The 16,095-nt window shown below is 38.8% G+C and overlaps 4 protein-coding genes across 5 annotated transcripts; 3 read left to right on the top strand and 1 right to left on the bottom strand.

Annotated features, from left to right (window-relative positions):
• Window positions 1–127: 127 nt before the first annotated feature.
• Window positions 128–2,238, top strand: pigx (phosphatidylinositol glycan anchor biosynthesis, class X). The gene is made up of 6 exons (XM_034147384.1): window positions 128–313; window positions 702–795; window positions 871–1,006; window positions 1,144–1,357; window positions 1,578–1,681; window positions 1,805–2,238. Exons 1-6 carry the CDS (start codon window positions 250–252, stop codon window positions 1,940–1,942), a joined length of 750 nt encoding a protein of 249 aa, XP_034003275.1. The 5' UTR covers window positions 128–249; the 3' UTR covers window positions 1,943–2,238.
• Window positions 2,239–2,904: 666 nt separating this feature from the next.
• pak2b (p21 protein (Cdc42/Rac)-activated kinase 2b) lies at window positions 2,905–11,389 on the top strand. Of its 2 annotated transcripts, none has more exons than XM_034146434.1 (15): window positions 2,905–3,149; window positions 4,708–5,077; window positions 5,164–5,270; window positions 5,393–5,543; window positions 5,892–5,923; window positions 6,017–6,133; window positions 6,280–6,415; window positions 6,522–6,585; window positions 6,970–7,018; window positions 7,262–7,374; window positions 7,464–7,581; window positions 8,122–8,221; window positions 8,297–8,493; window positions 10,036–10,173; window positions 10,296–11,389. In XM_034146434.1, the coding sequence occupies exons 2-15, from the start codon at window positions 4,888–4,890 to the stop codon at window positions 10,380–10,382; spliced, it is 1,599 nt and encodes a 532-aa protein (XP_034002325.1). In that variant the 5' UTR covers window positions 2,905–3,149; window positions 4,708–4,887; the 3' UTR covers window positions 10,383–11,389. The 2 variants fall into 2 exon arrangements, with proteins under 2 accessions (XP_034002325.1, XP_034002327.1); XM_034146436.1 differs by having other exon boundaries at window positions 2,913–3,149; window positions 4,764–5,077.
• Window positions 11,390–11,599: 210 nt separating this feature from the next.
• rpp21 (ribonuclease P 21 subunit) lies at window positions 11,600–13,390 on the top strand. The gene is made up of 5 exons (XM_034146439.1): window positions 11,600–11,795; window positions 11,932–12,032; window positions 12,421–12,503; window positions 12,687–12,821; window positions 13,022–13,390. The coding sequence occupies exons 1-5, from the start codon at window positions 11,739–11,741 to the stop codon at window positions 13,120–13,122; spliced, it is 477 nt and encodes a 158-aa protein (XP_034002330.1). The 5' UTR covers window positions 11,600–11,738; the 3' UTR covers window positions 13,123–13,390.
• Window positions 13,389–15,097, bottom strand: aqp12 (aquaporin 12). The gene is made up of 3 exons (XM_034146438.1): window positions 14,456–15,097; window positions 13,753–13,869; window positions 13,389–13,673 (listed from the first exon to the last, which is right to left on the bottom strand). The coding sequence occupies exons 1-3, from the start codon at window positions 15,048–15,050 to the stop codon at window positions 13,540–13,542; spliced, it is 846 nt and encodes a 281-aa protein (XP_034002329.1). The 5' UTR covers window positions 15,051–15,097; the 3' UTR covers window positions 13,389–13,539.
• Window positions 15,098–16,095: the final 998 nt, after the last annotated feature.

The following is a 16,095-nucleotide window of genomic DNA, read 5'->3' as shown; positions in this document are numbered from 1 at the left end:
TATGTTATCGTCGCCATACCCTTTTTGATACTTAATTATTTAATCAGAGTTTTCTCAGATTGACCGTTTTGTTTTTCTTTCTAGTCAGGCGCTATTTTAGCTTCCCTTTAACTACTGAAGGGTCCTTCAACATTCTTTTCCGTAAACAATTTGAAAGAAATGCTGGGCATTTTTTGTATTTTAGTTGTAGCCAGTTCAACAGAACACAGGCTGTAAACTAATTGTTGTAGTTTACCATTATTATTTTGGATGTATTTTGTGCTTGTGTCTGTTTTGGCTTGTTTAGCGTCATGTCATTGTTTTATCGAAAGGGGTAAGGTATATTGATCTGTGTAGACTTTCTAGCTTTACCGGATTAACACTGATACGTTTTGTAACCAAAGCATTGAAAGTAAAGTGTCTGGCAGGATAGGCAACTGACAGCCAATCAGGTGGAAACATTTTTAAAAAGTCGAGTCCTTTGTTCTTTTATTGATTTCGAGTAATTGCTATAAAGTTTGAAATTAAAAATGATTTCCCTGTCCCTTTGTGTATAACTGTAAATCCACTTTTATGGCATCTTCATCTATCACAAGGCTTTAACCGAACTAACGAATAATGCCAGACATAAATGTATTATGACTGTTGTTGTTGTTGTTTTAATACTAATAATAAGTCTGCTCTGTCAGGTCTTGACTAATAAAACCTACATATTTTTATAGATGAGAAGAATGAGAACCACTGTGGTCTTCTACTACAGCACTGGATTGAATCCTCACTGGTTTCAATGGAGATAATCAAAAGGGGTTTTCACAGGTATTGGCAAATATGAAATTCTAATCATATTAAACACTCATTGTAAAAGTAATAAGTAAGTGATTTCTGATTTAGGGAGGTTGAAACCACTGTTGAGCTCAGCCCTGATGTGCACAGTGGGGTCAGAGTTTTGCTGCTTCATAGATGGCCTAGAGGTGTTTATGTTGATCCCTACCAACTTGCATCCCTCAGCGATCTAAGTGATTGGAAGGTACATTTGAGATGGGCTTGACTCACCTTTATTTATGTATTAACATAGCACATTTGTGAAAATCATAATACAATCCATGTTCATGTACAAATTTCTTTTTTTATTAATGTGATTATGTATGCATTCACCTCTATTAGATAATACTAGATTCAACCATTGACCTAGAGGGGCCTGCTCACAAGACTACGGGATTTGTCACCTTTGTTTATCCCACCCCTGATGGACCAACTCCTACACTGCTAAAAGTAACGATTCCCATACACGGCCGTTACCACGAGCCTTCGTTTGTTGGCGAAACGTTTACGTCAGTCGACATAGAACCTCCAGAGCTGCTGCTGTGGACTGAAAAATGTGAGTCAATGAACTTAACTTTGTTCTGTATTCATGCTCATCTCAGAAACTATATAAACAATATTTTAAGATATATTTTAAATTGAGGTTTAGTGTATGTACCAATAATGGACTATTAAAGGACCTTCCTATTCTCTATTTTCCTATCAGAAACATTGGATGAAAAATACAGTTGATAGAGACAGTCTTGTCTTAATCTTTAAATTGTTCTCACTTAAAGGTATGCCGCTTAACAATGTAGAGCCTCATGATGTCATGGAAGCCCCCTGTACTCACCACAATTCAAGCTCATGTCAATGGGTTAAACAACAGCATCAGCAAAAGGTATCATTATGTAAATCTCTCCCAAATTTTAAGTGTAAAAAAGTCTATTTTATTTCTAACCTTTATTTTATACTCATTGTCTATTGCTGCTTTCCTTTTAATTTAATATATTGTGTCCTTTAGGAGCGAGGCCCTGCGAGTGTCCAGTTTCCAGTTGGTGACGGGTCTTTGTGCGGGCCTGTGTGTGGTGGAACTCTTCTAGTCACAATGCTCTGCTGTGTGGCACTGTCCAAACACATGTGGGAACATTGCATCATTTAAACACTGATGGTCAACATATCTTGTGTTGAATAACTCATAATACTATAATTATGCAGTTTTGTCTGATACCAGGATCATGGTACATGGTATGGCCACAAATCCTGTTAGGCTGTCTTTATCCCAAGCAAGGGTGTCACTTGTTAGAAAAAGTGTTTACTTTTACAAAATTGGTCTTTTCAAAAAGTGGTGGGGACATGTACCCAGCGTCCCCAGAACAAATTACGCTTATGATCCCAAGAGCAAAATAACACTATTTTAAAATCTGAATAATAAAAACAAAGTATCTTCTCTCTGTCTATATTGTTTACTCTCTCGTGATTTTCATCTTAAACTAAAGATAATTATCATAGTGTGTTGACAATGAAGTTATAAAATGGCAGATGGAAAGTATGATTGCAGGGTTATAAAGCTAATGGAGACATCACTACCGATAAGGTAGTTAGAAATAATTGTTTCATATGCAGCCCTATAATACTTAATATAAAAAGGGTTTGATCTTGACATGATTTCGATAATACAGTTTAACATCACAGCATTTTGCTTTGTGATGTCAATGGCGTGCAATAGCCATATGTATGGAGGGCATTATATCACATGTTGACTGCTTAATGTCAATTTGCATACGGTCATAGCATTGTTATGATTTAGAGATTAATGAATTCAAATATAGCTTGCAGGAATTGTTCAAAGGCATTTCAGGGCCTAGCTGTTATATCTTTAACCTCAACCTTGATTGAATATATCAATCAGCCTTCTTTTCACATATTGTAAATGTTGAACTACATTACCTAAAATGCCTTGCGGCCTAAATCAACCTCTAACTTCAAGTGTTAGGTGTTTTAATGTATTACTCGCTTTTAGTATTTCCAATGGTCAAACACGTGTAAGTAAAGCTCTGAGTGTTAGCAGTAATGTTTGGAGACATTCCACACACCATTCATGTGAAACATTTATTGAATATACTGGGGCTGGGTCGGTGGTTCCGCTTCCCCTTCGCCATAGCGGATTTATCCAAGGACCGAAAAGATAGAAGAAAATGTGCATTGTAAATAGTTGTAGCAACATTTACTAACATATCTGTACGCGTGTCATACCACCAAGGGCCCATGTCACAAAGGAAGTACTTTATAACGGATTTATAAACGTTTTCCAATCGGATCGAGCGACAGTCAAATTATATTCAAGTTATTCTGGTGTGGATTATCGGGTGAGTTAGCCTGCAAATAAACCACATTTGTACCGGATAATGTGTAGCATATGTAGTGTTGTTTTAACTATATATTGTCAATTTTAATGTGTCAGGAGTAAACCCATAAGTGTGGTTGTCAGGCTTGTAACCATTAGCCAAAACGCTGATCTCGTAGGATTGTAAGCACAAAGCTTTTCATGCTAAGGTTAGCTTCTAGCTACTAGGCTAGCACACTTGTTGGCCAAGTAGTTCATGCTAACGTTAGCTTGCTAGCCGCCCCAGTTGTTACTAATTTGAAGGGCAGGAATACCGTTATATGTGTGAATTGGTCTGAACATCGATATGCTGACATTTCTTATCATTTGACAAAAAGCACTCATGTTTACGCGTTTGAGAACTGTGTGAAACGAACAGTGAGAAGGGCAAAGGGCATTATTCTTGTATCCTCATCTATTCTTCTGTAGCCACATAGGACACAACAGAGAAAACACTTGGATAAAAATGCTCTCTCTGTACTTCTGAAACTAATAGTATAGTAGTTGTTTAGATATTAATAAGTTTGGACAAAAAAGCTGTGGATCTGTTTTAGTTTAGCTAACAGTCGGCTTTCAGATAACTTCAAACCTCTCACCCCGATTAACCTTATTTGAAAGACAGACCAAACTATTATTTTGATTTAAAAATCGTTTCTGGTATGCTTTCTCTTATGAGTTTTTATCTAAATACTTTAAGAAGGGACTAACTAAAGTTGTCAGATACATGTGGTAAAAAATGTGTCTCTTTAATGTAGTGGATTAGAAAGTGACAGAAAATGGAAATACCCGAGTAAAGTACTTCAAATGGTTACTGAAGGACGATACTTTAATATATGTACTTAGTTACATTTCACCCCTGCTAAATGAGAGGAGACTATGAGCATTCCAGACAGTGTGTATGGTTTCTCTTTGCGTAGTATTTTCTGTCTCTCATTAGATTAGTGTGTCATGTCAAATAGTCTGGTGTTTCCCCTCACTCATGTATACTATTCAGTTTATATTAGTGTGGTTATTTGATAATAAGTCACCACATACTGCTATATTTGTTATTTTACATAGTCGACTTCACTTCTTTTGTCCCCTTTCACATTTGTTCTTGTGATTGTGCTCTGGGTCACTGCTGCTATTAGAACTTTAATAAGATATTGGTCCTGATGTTGGATGGGTTACGGATCTTCCTGTGTTAGGTAACCTAAACAAAATATGACTTCCATTGCATAGTTCATATCCTAATATTACTTTTAACTCATCCCAATATTGCTAGTTTCCTGACATTCCCAAAAAACATGTGTGTGATCCACAAGTTTCTCTTAACACATTATGTAGCAGGATTGTTGTTTAGATTAAATCATCATACTTTTAGTCTAGTAGTACTCAAGAATCTGGTTAAAACTGAATTATTTCAATGTTATGTAGTTAGAGTTTGCTTGTTGTACCCTTGCGAAAAGTTGTACCCTTAAAAATGGCCTTTTTGCTGCAATTATTACCCCTTTATACTTATAGCATGTTTATGGTCTGATGAATGTCTAATTTTGTTCCAGGTACCCTTGGATGCTTCCTCTCAATTCGCTGTCATTTTCCGCCCCTACATCTGTAGTGCATGACCACACCAGAGCCTCATGCTGATGTGAGCGCTGCCTCACCGCCTCTGTGTTTGCCATCCTTACCGGCCGTGCTCTCCTGCCTTCGTAGCCCTGTGAGGCTCACAACAACCTTTAGTGATGTGTGATAACGGAGACGCTGAGGATAAACCCCCTGCCCCTCCAGTCAGGATGAGCAGCACCATCTTCAGCACCGGCTCTGGAAAAGACTCCCTCTCAGCCAACCACAGCTCTAAACCTCTGCCATCTGTGCCTGAAGAGAGAAAACCTCGCAACAAGATCATCTCAATCTTCTCTGGGGCGGAAAAAGGTCAGATATTTAGCGTATTTTCAAGTGCGTGATTAGTTCAGATTGTGTGTGTTGTGTGATTTCACTAAGGGTTTGGTCACTTTCAGGTGGTAGAAAGAAAGACCGAGACAAAGAGCGACCGGAGATCTCACCACCTTCAGATTTTGAACACACTATACATGTTGGGTTTGATGCTGTCACGGGGGAGTTCACTGTGAGTTTTTTGCTGTTTGTTGTTCTTACAAATATACTGGCAATTTGGCACATATTATCACCCAAAAGACACATTTACATCACAAGTCTGCACTATTTTGACACCATGTGTTCTTTTCAAAGGGTATGCCAGAGCAGTGGGCTCGACTCCTCCAGACCTCAAACATCACCAAGTCGGAGCAGAAGAAAAACCCACAGGCTGTGCTTGACGTTCTTAAGTTCTACGACTCTACAGGCAACAGTCGTCAGAAGTACCTCAGCTTCTCATCTTCTGGTAAGGCTCCAAGTTTAAGTCAGACATTAAGTTTATTTAGTTACCTGCAGGACATTAGGAAATGTGTTGTTAAAAAAGGGGTGTATTTCGTCAAACAGGATTCTAGGTACAAGTTTATTATTGCCTAATAGTTTACTCCTGAAGCAGAAGCCTTTGTCTTCAAGCTGATAACACATTTTCCTTTTTCAAAGCAAAGAGTTTGATCGATATTATTACTAAGGAGTGACCAGTCAGCGTAATGAGTAAAACATTAAAATGTGTAAGCCAAAGTTAGTCTTTGAAAATACTTCTTAATCTGTCACGACTAATATTATTTCTAAGTGTCCCTCTGTTTGTTTTTATTGACAGAAAAAGATGCATTCACTCCTGGGCCTCAGTCTGTAAGTATATCAAAACTATTAAAGCACACATGCCTTTTGTATTTCTTTCTTTTTTTCGTTTCGATGAACAACCTTTCTTCCACTTTAATTAAGCCCACCAAGAAAGGCACAGAACCCTCTTCTCCGAATATCAAAGACATTGACGACGATGACGACGATGATGAAACTCCTCCACCTGTTGTGGCACCAAGACCAGAGTACACAAAGAGTGTAAGTCTCCTGGGTTTAGTAATCCTGACTGCATATTGATCATATTTTAATTCAAAAATCTGTATTTCATAGCTTACTTGCTAAGGCATTCTTTGTTAACCTACAAATGTATTTACTGAATTGTTTGTCTTTGTTTTGTTGTGCAGGTGTATACACGCTCTGTTATTGACCCCATCCCTGCGCCCAGCACGTGTCCAGACGGAGAAACTGCCTCCAAGGCCGCAGAAAGACAGAAGGGCAAGAAGGGCAAGATGACGGATGAGGAGATCATGGACAGACTAAGTAAATTATAAATGATCATAAATCTTACGTACAAATCCTAACTGTTAAATTATTTGCATAATTTGTTGCTGTATTTCTTCCTTTACATATATTATTTGCCTTACAGGAACGATAGTCAGCATTGGAGATCCCAAGAAGAAGTACACCAGATATGAAAAAATTGGTCAGGGGTGAGTGCCACGCAACAACCAGATGTAATGTAGTTTCCAAAATAGTGTTATTAGGTGTTACCAATGTACAGTAAAAGGATGCCAGATATTACTGGGACTGAATATTTTTCCTGTGATCATTTAATCCTCTAACTTCATTTAAAAAAACATGTTTTGAGCTAGCTTTGTGAGATACATTTTTTAGCTTTATAAGTGTCTGTATATGAAGCCAGTTACCTCCAGAAAGATAATAACTATCCTATAAGAATATCCTAGCAGTATTTTCATTTGGAGCTTATGATTTGTTTAACATCAGGGATTTAAAAACCTAATGGATATACAGACCAGTTTGACGGTTTGTTAAATGTTCATTGAAGTAAATGGCTTATCTCATTTGTCTCACAGAGCATCAGGAACAGTATTCACAGCCATCGACGTCGCCACAGGACAGGAGGTAAAGTGATGTTTAGATTAGGAGAAGTAAAAAAGACAGTAAAGTAGTGGATATCACAACACATTATGGAGCACCTTCCTCCATGTATAGAAGAGGAATCAAGTTAGCACACTGACTACCTATTTAAAGTTAGCTGAAATGTGTTATCTTAAGATACCTATGAGTATGTTGAATTGAGCAAGGGTTTGCAACAGTGACTAACTCAATTCTAAACCTCTGCTCACTCTTGTATCCTTTTTACAGGTGGCCATTAAACAGATCAACCTACAGAAGCAGCCGAAGAAGGAGCTGATCATCAATGAGATTTTAGTGATGAAGGAGTTGAAGAACCCCAACATCGTCAACTTTTTGGACAGGTAAGAATGAAGGAAGAACATCTTATCACAAGTCTAAAAAAAACATGGTTGGACACCAGTGTATGACATTGTGTATTTGTGTATGTCAGTTTCCTGATGGCGGAGGAGCTGTTTGTGGTGATGGAGTATCTGGCTGGAGGCTCACTGACAGATGTGGTGACAGAGACCTGTATGGATGAAGCCCAGATAGCCGCTGTCTGCCGAGAGGTACCCTGAACTATTAACAACCAGTGTTTTATAAAAGAGACCAAACCCAAGTCCCACTTTATAAGGTGATATCTATCTTTCATACCTTTCTGGCATTTCACTGTGGTATACGGTATAGAAAAACATCCCTTTTTTTAGGCTAGTACCCCTGTTACTCCTGTTATATTGTTCTTAGAAAAACTGGTGAAAAACACGAGTAACAAATGCTGGGCGCTGCATTTTTCATCAACAAAATGGTGTGTCAACAGCAAGCCAAATTACTCAGAGCACTCAAGGCCAAATTGCTTCATAAGTTACAATATGACTGGTTGCTGACAAAGCAATGTAGCGAATCTGGTGCAGTGCTCACTCCATAAAACAAACGGGGTTAGTTATAACTGAAATTGGTCTAATTCAGCTGAAAACACTTGATTTGTAAATACCTCGTTAAAACCTTGATGCTGTACAAGCCTAAACATTATGTGTGAGTTGGAAGCAAAACAAAACTTGACTCTTAACAATTTTTCACTCTCTGTCTCTCATTTGTTTCCATACCTGCAGTGTTTACAAGCATTGGAATTCCTGCACGCGAACCAGGTCATTCACAGGGACATCAAAAGTGACAACGTGTTACTTGGAATGGACGGCTCTGTCAAATTGAGTAAGTCCTATACTAATACATCTCTGTTGCTTCACTGTAACTCTCATTAACTGTATTTACTCTTCTCCTCGACAGCCGACTTTGGCTTCTGTGCCCAGATCACTCCGGAGCAGAGCAAACGCAGCACCATGGTAGGCACGCCTTACTGGATGGCTCCGGAGGTGGTGACCAGAAAGGCTTATGGGCCTAAAGTAGACATTTGGTCTCTGGGTATTATGGCCATTGAGATGGTTGAAGGAGAGCCTCCCTACCTGAACGAGAACCCACTACGAGTGAGTGTGAACCTTTTCAATCCTCCCGGTTATTCATCTGTTTTTTCATGTTTACATAACATGTTAGGTTCATTTCCAACACTTTGACCTTAAAGGTAGGGTAGGTAAGTTTGAGAAACCGGCTCGAGATCGCTAGAATTTGAAAATACACAACCGGAGAAAATCTGCCACTTCCTTATAGAGCCCCTCCTCCAACACACACGAACACGCACATGACCAATGAGGGCACGAGATAAGTTTGTGCACAGATGGAAGGCTGACAGGCAGGTAGGCCATCCAGTTATTTTAGCCGGGCCGGCTAAAATGATTGGTCGTGCTTTTTACAGTACTACGGCTTCCACATATGACATTTTTTTATGGATTTTTTGTCAAAGCACTTAAGATATTCATTGCTATCGGGATCAAATCAAATCAAATCAAACAAATAAAAGGATTTTAAAATCAATTCTGAACCGAACTGGAAGCCAGTGCAGTGAGGCCAGAATTGGGGTGATGTGGTCACGCTTTTTGTGGCCAGTCAGCAAACGTGCAGCTGCGTTTTGGACTAGCTGCAGGCGTTTAATTGAGGCCTGGTCCATACCCACATACAGAGCGTTGCAATAGTCCAGTCTCGAGGTTACAAAGGCGTTGATAACCCTTTATAAGTCATTAAAAGATAAATACGACTTGGTTTTGGCCAATAGTCTTATTTAAAAAAAGCAGGATTTGACTACGGTGCTGACCTGCTTGTCGAATTTAAAAGTGCTAGTGAAGGTCACTCCAAGGTTCATGACCGAGGGGAGGATGTTTTTATTGAGAGAGCCCAGAATATCAACCGGAGAGGCTGGAGGTTGGGGTCCAAAAAAGATGACCTCAGTCTTGCTCTCGTTGAGGTTGAGAACGTTTTTGCTCAGCCAGGATTGGGATGTTAAGAGCATTACATGGAATATAACAAAAAGTGTATCTCGAGCTGGTTTCTCAAACTTACCTACCCTACCTTTAAACTCTCATAATTGTCTCATCTGTGCTTGGAGTAAATTTGTTAAAAAAAGTCATTTTGACATGAACACACTGCTCTCTTCATATCCTCGCTCAATTATTGATTTCTGTAGACCAGTTATTAGATGTCACATACAGTTTGTTTGGGTTTATTTTACTCTGCTGCCATTATGTGCTTTAGAAAAGTTAAGCGGTTTGTGCTGACTGTGAATGCTGGGCTGGAAAAAGCACTGTAACTATGTGAGAGAGCTGGTGTACATTGTGTATGTTTGGGTGTGGCAGCAATGTCTTCAGGGTGTCAGATCCGGACACTATTGTTGTACTCAGCTCTAAGTATGGGAAAACAAAGATGCCGAGTCTTGGTATAAGGTTAAGACAGTTTAGATTTTTCAGGAAAGAAAATATCAGTGTACATCAGACAAAATATGTGAAGTCAAACTGTCCTCTCCTTAATTGTATAACACTAATAAAAAACAGATCAGGCCAGGTTTGATTTGCTTAACTTGCTGCAAGTATGTTATTTCCTGCAGGCGGATTGAATAGTTTTATTTTCCCCTTTGGCAGGCATTATACCTGATTGCCACAAACGGCACACCCGAGCTTCAGAATCCAGAGAAGCTGTCTCCGATCTTCCGAGACTTCCTCAACCGTTGCTTGGAAATGGATGTAGAGAAAAGATACGGAGGCAAAGAGCTGCTGCAGGTTAGAAACTCTACTTCTCATTGGATATTTTCATTGAACCTGTCTTGTGTTTTAATTGAATTATTCAACGGTTGATCTCTTTTTCCCCTCCTTCAATTTCTCTTTGTTGATCTGGTGTGCAGCATCCGTTCCTGAAGCTAGCGAAGCCTCTCTCCAGTCTCACACCTCTCATCCTAGCATCCAAGGAGGCCATGAAGGGCAACCGTTAGCTGATGAAGCAAGCTATCCTGCCTTCCCATGCTGTGCACGGATATGTGCCAACCATTTAGATTTTGTGCCAGACAATAGGCTGAGAGTGACTTTCCACTCTTGATGCACCAGCCTTATAAGCCCTGACAAACCTCACTGTGAAGAAGACCAAAATTATAGAGCACAACTCCACCGCTGTCCATATGAACTCTATTCTCACTCAGATGTCAGAAGACCAGTCAAACTAAAGTGCTTAGTTTCAGAGTCCGGCGTAGTTATTTTGTACAACCAATCTCCTGGTGACAAGTTAGCGCTAGGCTTGTATTTAACTTGGAATGAAGAAGATGCCTAGTTCTTTTTTTAGTTTTTTTAATCAACTGCCTTAAACAAATGCAAAATGTTGCCTAATGTATTGTTGATTGTGTCAATGTTTCTCTTCCCATGATTTTTACTGCCTTTGTAATTTACCTTTTCAGCTTGTCAGTGTCTTAGTTATTTTGATACTTGAATTTCATATTTGTCCCCCTCCTTGTTATATAGTTGGTCTCATTCAATGAACACTCTTGCTATTTCCACATTGAATCGTGTTTTTTGGACATTTTCTAGTACCAGTTTTATAGGAAACATTTCAGTGCAGTAGTGTCGTCATGAACATGTGCTGTGAGTGTGTCGTTTTTCGTTTGCCACACGTGACAGACCTACTGTACCAGTTCTTCCTCTGTATCATTAGTCTCCTGATACCAGAGGTGCACCTTACAGGCAAATTAAAATGTTAGATTGACAGGGTTTATACTTTCTTTATTGTTGTTATTAAAAATTAGTATTGTATGTTGAACTCTGTCCTGTCCATGCTCTTTTCCCATGTATATAATATGTACCTAAAGTTAGTTTGAAAAGTGTCCATATCATAGTGGTTAGCTGTAGAAGGCTAGTAAAGACAATTTGTAGACTGTTTTTGTTTTGTTTTCTGGATGACTAACAACCTTGCAGCGCACACAAATAAATGCAACTGTTTGTGCTTTTGTGATTTGAGACTGAAAGTGATTGTTGTGCAGTATTACTTTAATTGATTTAATTAAACAAATAGAACACTAGACAAATGTATATAATGTTATGCATTCTTTACTGTATCTAGGAAGTGGAACGAATTAAGAACTTTTGTTTTCATTGATAGCTTTATGCCTATAAAACATGATTATTTACAGACTGCGATGATACGACTTTAGGAACTTTTTTTGGTAGGCGTGAGCTTTGTCGATGCCTTTATTTTGGAGGTTTTTCCCGGAAGTGTATCAGTTTGACTTCAGGCTGATGTAACTCAGTGTAGCAGCTATAACGACTAACTACTACAGTTTCTTTCTAATATTTTCTGTGTAATGGCACTACAACTGAAAGACAAAGATGCTTACCAAAGAATGAACTATCTTTACCAGGTAGGAAATGCATAATAAAGCAAAAGTTAATCGCTGTCGTGAAGCCAATGACCGATCCTCCTCACGTGGCTAACATGTTAGCTTATTTGCTAAGCAAGCGTGTAATGATTTTCTTCCACCGGTTTTATCTCTACAGGCTGCACATTGTGTTTTATCACAAAACCCGGAAAATGTCGAGCTGGCTCGTTTCTACTGCTTCACACAGAAGACAATTGCAAGGCGTTTAGTTCTCAGACAGTAAGTTTTGCTCAATATTATCTAGTTTCACTCTCTTGCCTAGATTGATTTTATTTTGAAAGGTAATGATAGCAAGGCGCTGCCACTTCAGAGCATAGATTTACAAGAAGATATGTAGAAATCCTCAAGATATAACTACCACAAAAACACAAAATTAAACCGACAATAGTTTCACAAATGTGTACAAGTCAGCTTTATAATAATGCCCTCTCTTTGTTGGGCTATATTAATCCTATCCATTAGTGTTCTCTTCAGAGAAACACTAGTAGGCCTGGAATACTTTCAAAGTAATTGTCCCTCTAAGTCATATTTATTATTCCAAAAGTGATTCCAGAAAGGCAGAAACCAAATCTATGATACATTTTTAAGATTTTATATTTTATTGCAGAGACCCATCAGTGAAGAGAACATTATGCAAGAAGTGCTGCTCACTGCTAATCCCTGGAGTAACTGCTACAACAAGACAAAGAAGTGAGTGTTCATTATTTATAGTGAAAGTCCATGTTTACCATGTTAACTTACATTGCTTACCAATGGTTATCAAATTGAAGATTTTTTTCTAAACAGTGAATTTATTAGTTAAAAATGTGTATGTGTTTGAAAATGTATGAACCCATTATAGACATGAACCTTTTGTTGATTTTGTGTCATTAGGAAAAAACAGCAAAACCCGGTTTACTGTTTTGCGTTGCCTCAGCTGTGGGCAGAGCAAGACTTTACTGAATGATCCCAATCACTGTTTATGGGTGGACCGTCCCGAGGCTCTAATGGAGCAACAAAAGCAGCCAGGTGATGAGCCTCAACTCCACATTTTACATCAGCCTAACAGAAAATGGTTTCCATTGACATACTGTGTTTACCAAACTCACGGTATTCACTTAACTACAAAACAGTTATTTTCTAATATGTTTCAACTCCCATTGAGGAAATAATGATTTAATCATGTTAACAATTGGTACTGACCATTATTTATTCTTTCTCACTCACAGATCAAGGCCCTTCCAATAAAAAACAGACGAAAGGCAAAAGACCTGATGGGCCTGTGTCTTCTAAACCCAGCGCTGCCAAGAGCGATGCAAAGAGCACGTGACAGCGTCTTAAGATACGAAATACCTGATATTTATTGTCTTTAAAAAAAAAAAAGATGAGTCCCCAGACTTCTAGTTATTTTAAGGATTTAGTTCCTTTTGGCCTCTGTGAGATCATTTTCTGCAGTGTTTTTGTCACAGAGCGATTTTTGAAGCTACCAATAGATGGCCACCATGTTGTGTACACTTTAAGAAAGAAGTGTGTATTTTTTTTTTCAAATGTAAAACCTCATATGTGGTAATGATTGTATTAAAAACTGCAAACAAGAATGGAAGAAATGAATTTATTGGTCATTATTATATTCTATACATAATATTTTACATTTTCTGTACAGTCAAATATCTTGTCCATTAACCATTTGTTTTCAGGAAATGTCCTTAAAGGTTGATTGAAGGGAAAAAATAAAGGGTAGTTTCTTTCACTGTTTCTTCTTTTCTGCTTTGTCCCCCTTTGGTACTCGTGTCTTCTGACGTGTCTTCTGAGAATATAGTAGGTTCTTGGAAAAGATCCTTGGAATATGACCCATGTACAAGAAAAGAGCCAGAATCATGCCTGGAAAACAGATACAGTGTGTGAACAGCATGTTTACTTTAAAATAACTCTACATGTTTTTCATTTTAATCTAATATACCTGTGAGGGAGCCCAGCCAATAGACCACTGCATACTCAGTGAAGGTAAATCCAGGACAGTGGAAGGTGAGGCCGTAGGACAAGGAGGGACTCATGTAGGCTGAGGTGTAGCCTCGGGCTGCAAAAAAGAATGGACAAATAAAGTTAATGTTATTTATTAAACTAACTAAAGCATAATGCCTGAAGGAAAGTAGAAGCCAAAACATAACTCTTATAAACTACCACTGGAAGCAAAGAAACAGCTGCTTGAATCATGACTAATACCAAGATGAGGTACAATTCAAGTCTTAAACTAGAGTAGTGAATAAGCTGTATGTAAGTAACAATCCTAACCATTTTATAGCTATTTTAGCCAAATGTATAAAGATGCATCACGAACAATATAATTATTGACTAACGTCAACTAGAGGAGACATTTTAGTCAGGCTATAATTAAAAGTAATTAACTTGTCTAACAAACAAAATTATCAGAAACCATGTGATCTTGGCCTGCACCCATGAAGTGTGTGACTGCTATATTCATTTTTCATTGCGTTCCTATATTTCAATGATTTTTTTTCACTGTGGGTTTTAAATTAAAATGTTTGTTTTGTATTCAAGTAATTTTCCTCAAGCAATATTCACAAGCATAAAGGTACTTTGCATGAGTGGAGTTTTATGACTTTTTTTGGATCAATGAAGGGCCACGTTCACCCAGAACTTACCTGTATGGGACAGGAAAGTGAGGAGGACTGCGATCAGCGGCACCCGGATCAGGGCTGATCTGCGTTGCAGGTTTAGAAGGACTAGATGAAAGATGAGCGTGCAGACACACTCAGTGAAAAAACCTTGAACCAAGGAGACCAGCAGAGATGAGCTACACTCTCTAGCCATCAGGTTTTTGATCATGTGCATGTCTGTCAGCTCCAGACTCCAGTAGTAAAGAGCTACAAGAAGCGCCAGGTGGGCCCCAAGAAACTGGGCTGCAACAGCAAGGAGAGTGGGTAGGGTGGTGGCCTCCCGCTGCAGGAACTTCAGCACAACCAGGGTGGGATTCCCTGACGCACTTCCACAGATAATACCATGGGTTAACAACACCACAAACCGAACGGTTAACGTCACATCAGGACCCAAGCCTCCGGCCCACTCACCCACATCTACAATGGTCTGCACCTCCAACAAACATGCCACCAGCATGAAAGAGGAAGCAAACTCCAACATGAAGCTTAACCTTGGCCATTTTTTAAGAAGTGTTTGGACTAAGGCTGCAAAAATGGCAGCAGACACAAAGTATCCGAGAGATGCGTTCAGTCCAGACATGGCTCAGGTCATCTGTCCCCTGCTGTTTCTGTTCCAAAAGGACTGAATGGGGCTTTGACACCACAGCTCTGCAGTGTGTTTGGCAACGTGGCACATGGAGGGACATGCTTCTTATCAGAGAAACGTCAGGTTTTAATCCCACAACCACCTGCCAAAATACACATGGACCTCGACACAAGGTCAGGTCAAGATGTTGGCCTTCAATTGCAGGTCATTTATAATTATATCACACGTTTGGGTAACTGCTTCCTTCATATCTCTACAGGATAACATGTGCTCCTACTCTAAAAGTTCTTTATTCTATGGGACTGGATGGCTGGATACTTATTCAATTTAAATGACAACATATCCCTAGTGGATTCAAAGGTTTAGGAATGTTGAAGGATACAAGCTTTTTTTTGTAGCCCAGTTGTCCACTGCACACAAATACATTTTATAAGCAGTCTTCATAAAAAAAGAGTGGAACATTGCATGAGAAATTGTTGGTTTGGGTGAGGCGAAGGATTAAGTGAGGTCAGAGTATCATGATTCGTTTAAAGAGCCGGAGGAATCTTCTTTAGAGTCATCTCTTAGTTTTTTCTGGATCTCCTCCACCTGGCGCTCTAAATCGATACATTTCTGACAGAAGCCATAATTGTTTTTTATACAATTGTTTTCTCCTTTTACTTGAGCATCTGTTTTTTGTTTATAGACTCAAGCTGAAAGGACATGTCCTACTCCCACTGCAGTCTCACAGTCTCCAGGTCTGGTTTGCTTGAGACAGAGCAGAGACGGTGTGGGTGGAACAGATAACAGCTAAAGGACAAGATGAAAATAATGATCTTGTATAATGCGCTATGTTCCTGTACAATTACTCTGTTTTGAGCACTAAATTCTCACAGGATGAGGAAAGAAAATAACAAATGTTCCCATATTCAAAATTAACTAACCAAAATAAATTATACTTTGTATGATAACGTATTCTCTGTTTTAAGACAACTTTAGCACAGAAAGTATGTTTCAGGATGAGATATCCCTGAAATCACAGTGTTGGGTCTGTGTTTCA

This window comes from Trematomus bernacchii, unplaced genomic scaffold, assembly GCF_902827165.1.
Source record: "Trematomus bernacchii unplaced genomic scaffold, fTreBer1.1, whole genome shotgun sequence".
Classification (NCBI taxonomy): Eukaryota; Metazoa; Chordata; class Actinopteri; order Perciformes; family Nototheniidae; genus Trematomus; species Trematomus bernacchii.
The sequence above is the reverse complement of the archived record's forward strand: the minus strand, read 5'-3'. Positions and strand labels throughout refer to the sequence as shown.

Coding starts and splice junctions, on each gene's coding strand:
- pigx (XM_034147384.1), top strand. CDS start 250: ATGTATTTTGTGCTTGTGTCTGTTTTGGCTTGTTTAGCGTCATGTCAT. Junction 796..870: donor ATCAAAAGGGGTTTTCACAG/GTATTGGCAAAT, acceptor TTTCTGATTTAG/GGAGGTTGAAACCACTGTTG. Junction 1,007..1,143: donor GCGATCTAAGTGATTGGAAG/GTACATTTGAGA, acceptor CACCTCTATTAG/ATAATACTAGATTCAACCAT.
- rpp21 (XM_034146439.1), top strand. CDS start 11,739: ATGGCACTACAACTGAAAGACAAAGATGCTTACCAAAGAATGAACTAT. Junction 11,796..11,931: donor GAATGAACTATCTTTACCAG/GTAGGAAATGCA, acceptor TTATCTCTACAG/GCTGCACATTGTGTTTTATC. Junction 12,033..12,420: donor AGGCGTTTAGTTCTCAGACA/GTAAGTTTTGCT, acceptor ATTTTATTGCAG/AGACCCATCAGTGAAGAGAA.
- aqp12 (XM_034146438.1), bottom strand. CDS start 15,050: ATGTCTGGACTGAACGCATCTCTCGGATACTTTGTGTCTGCTGCCATT. Junction 13,870..14,455: donor CACTTTCCTGTCCCATACAG/GTAAGTTCTGGG, acceptor TCTTTTTTGCAG/CCCGAGGCTACACCTCAGCC. Junction 13,674..13,752: donor TTGGCTGGGCTCCCTCACAG/GTATATTAGATT, acceptor TCTGTTTTCCAG/GCATGATTCTGGCTCTTTTC.
- pak2b (XM_034146434.1), top strand. CDS start 4,888: ATGTGTGATAACGGAGACGCTGAGGATAAACCCCCTGCCCCTCCAGTC. Junction 7,019..7,261: donor ACGTCGCCACAGGACAGGAG/GTAAAGTGATGT, acceptor TCCTTTTTACAG/GTGGCCATTAAACAGATCAA. Junction 10,174..10,295: donor GAGGCAAAGAGCTGCTGCAG/GTTAGAAACTCT, acceptor TCTGGTGTGCAG/CATCCGTTCCTGAAGCTAGC.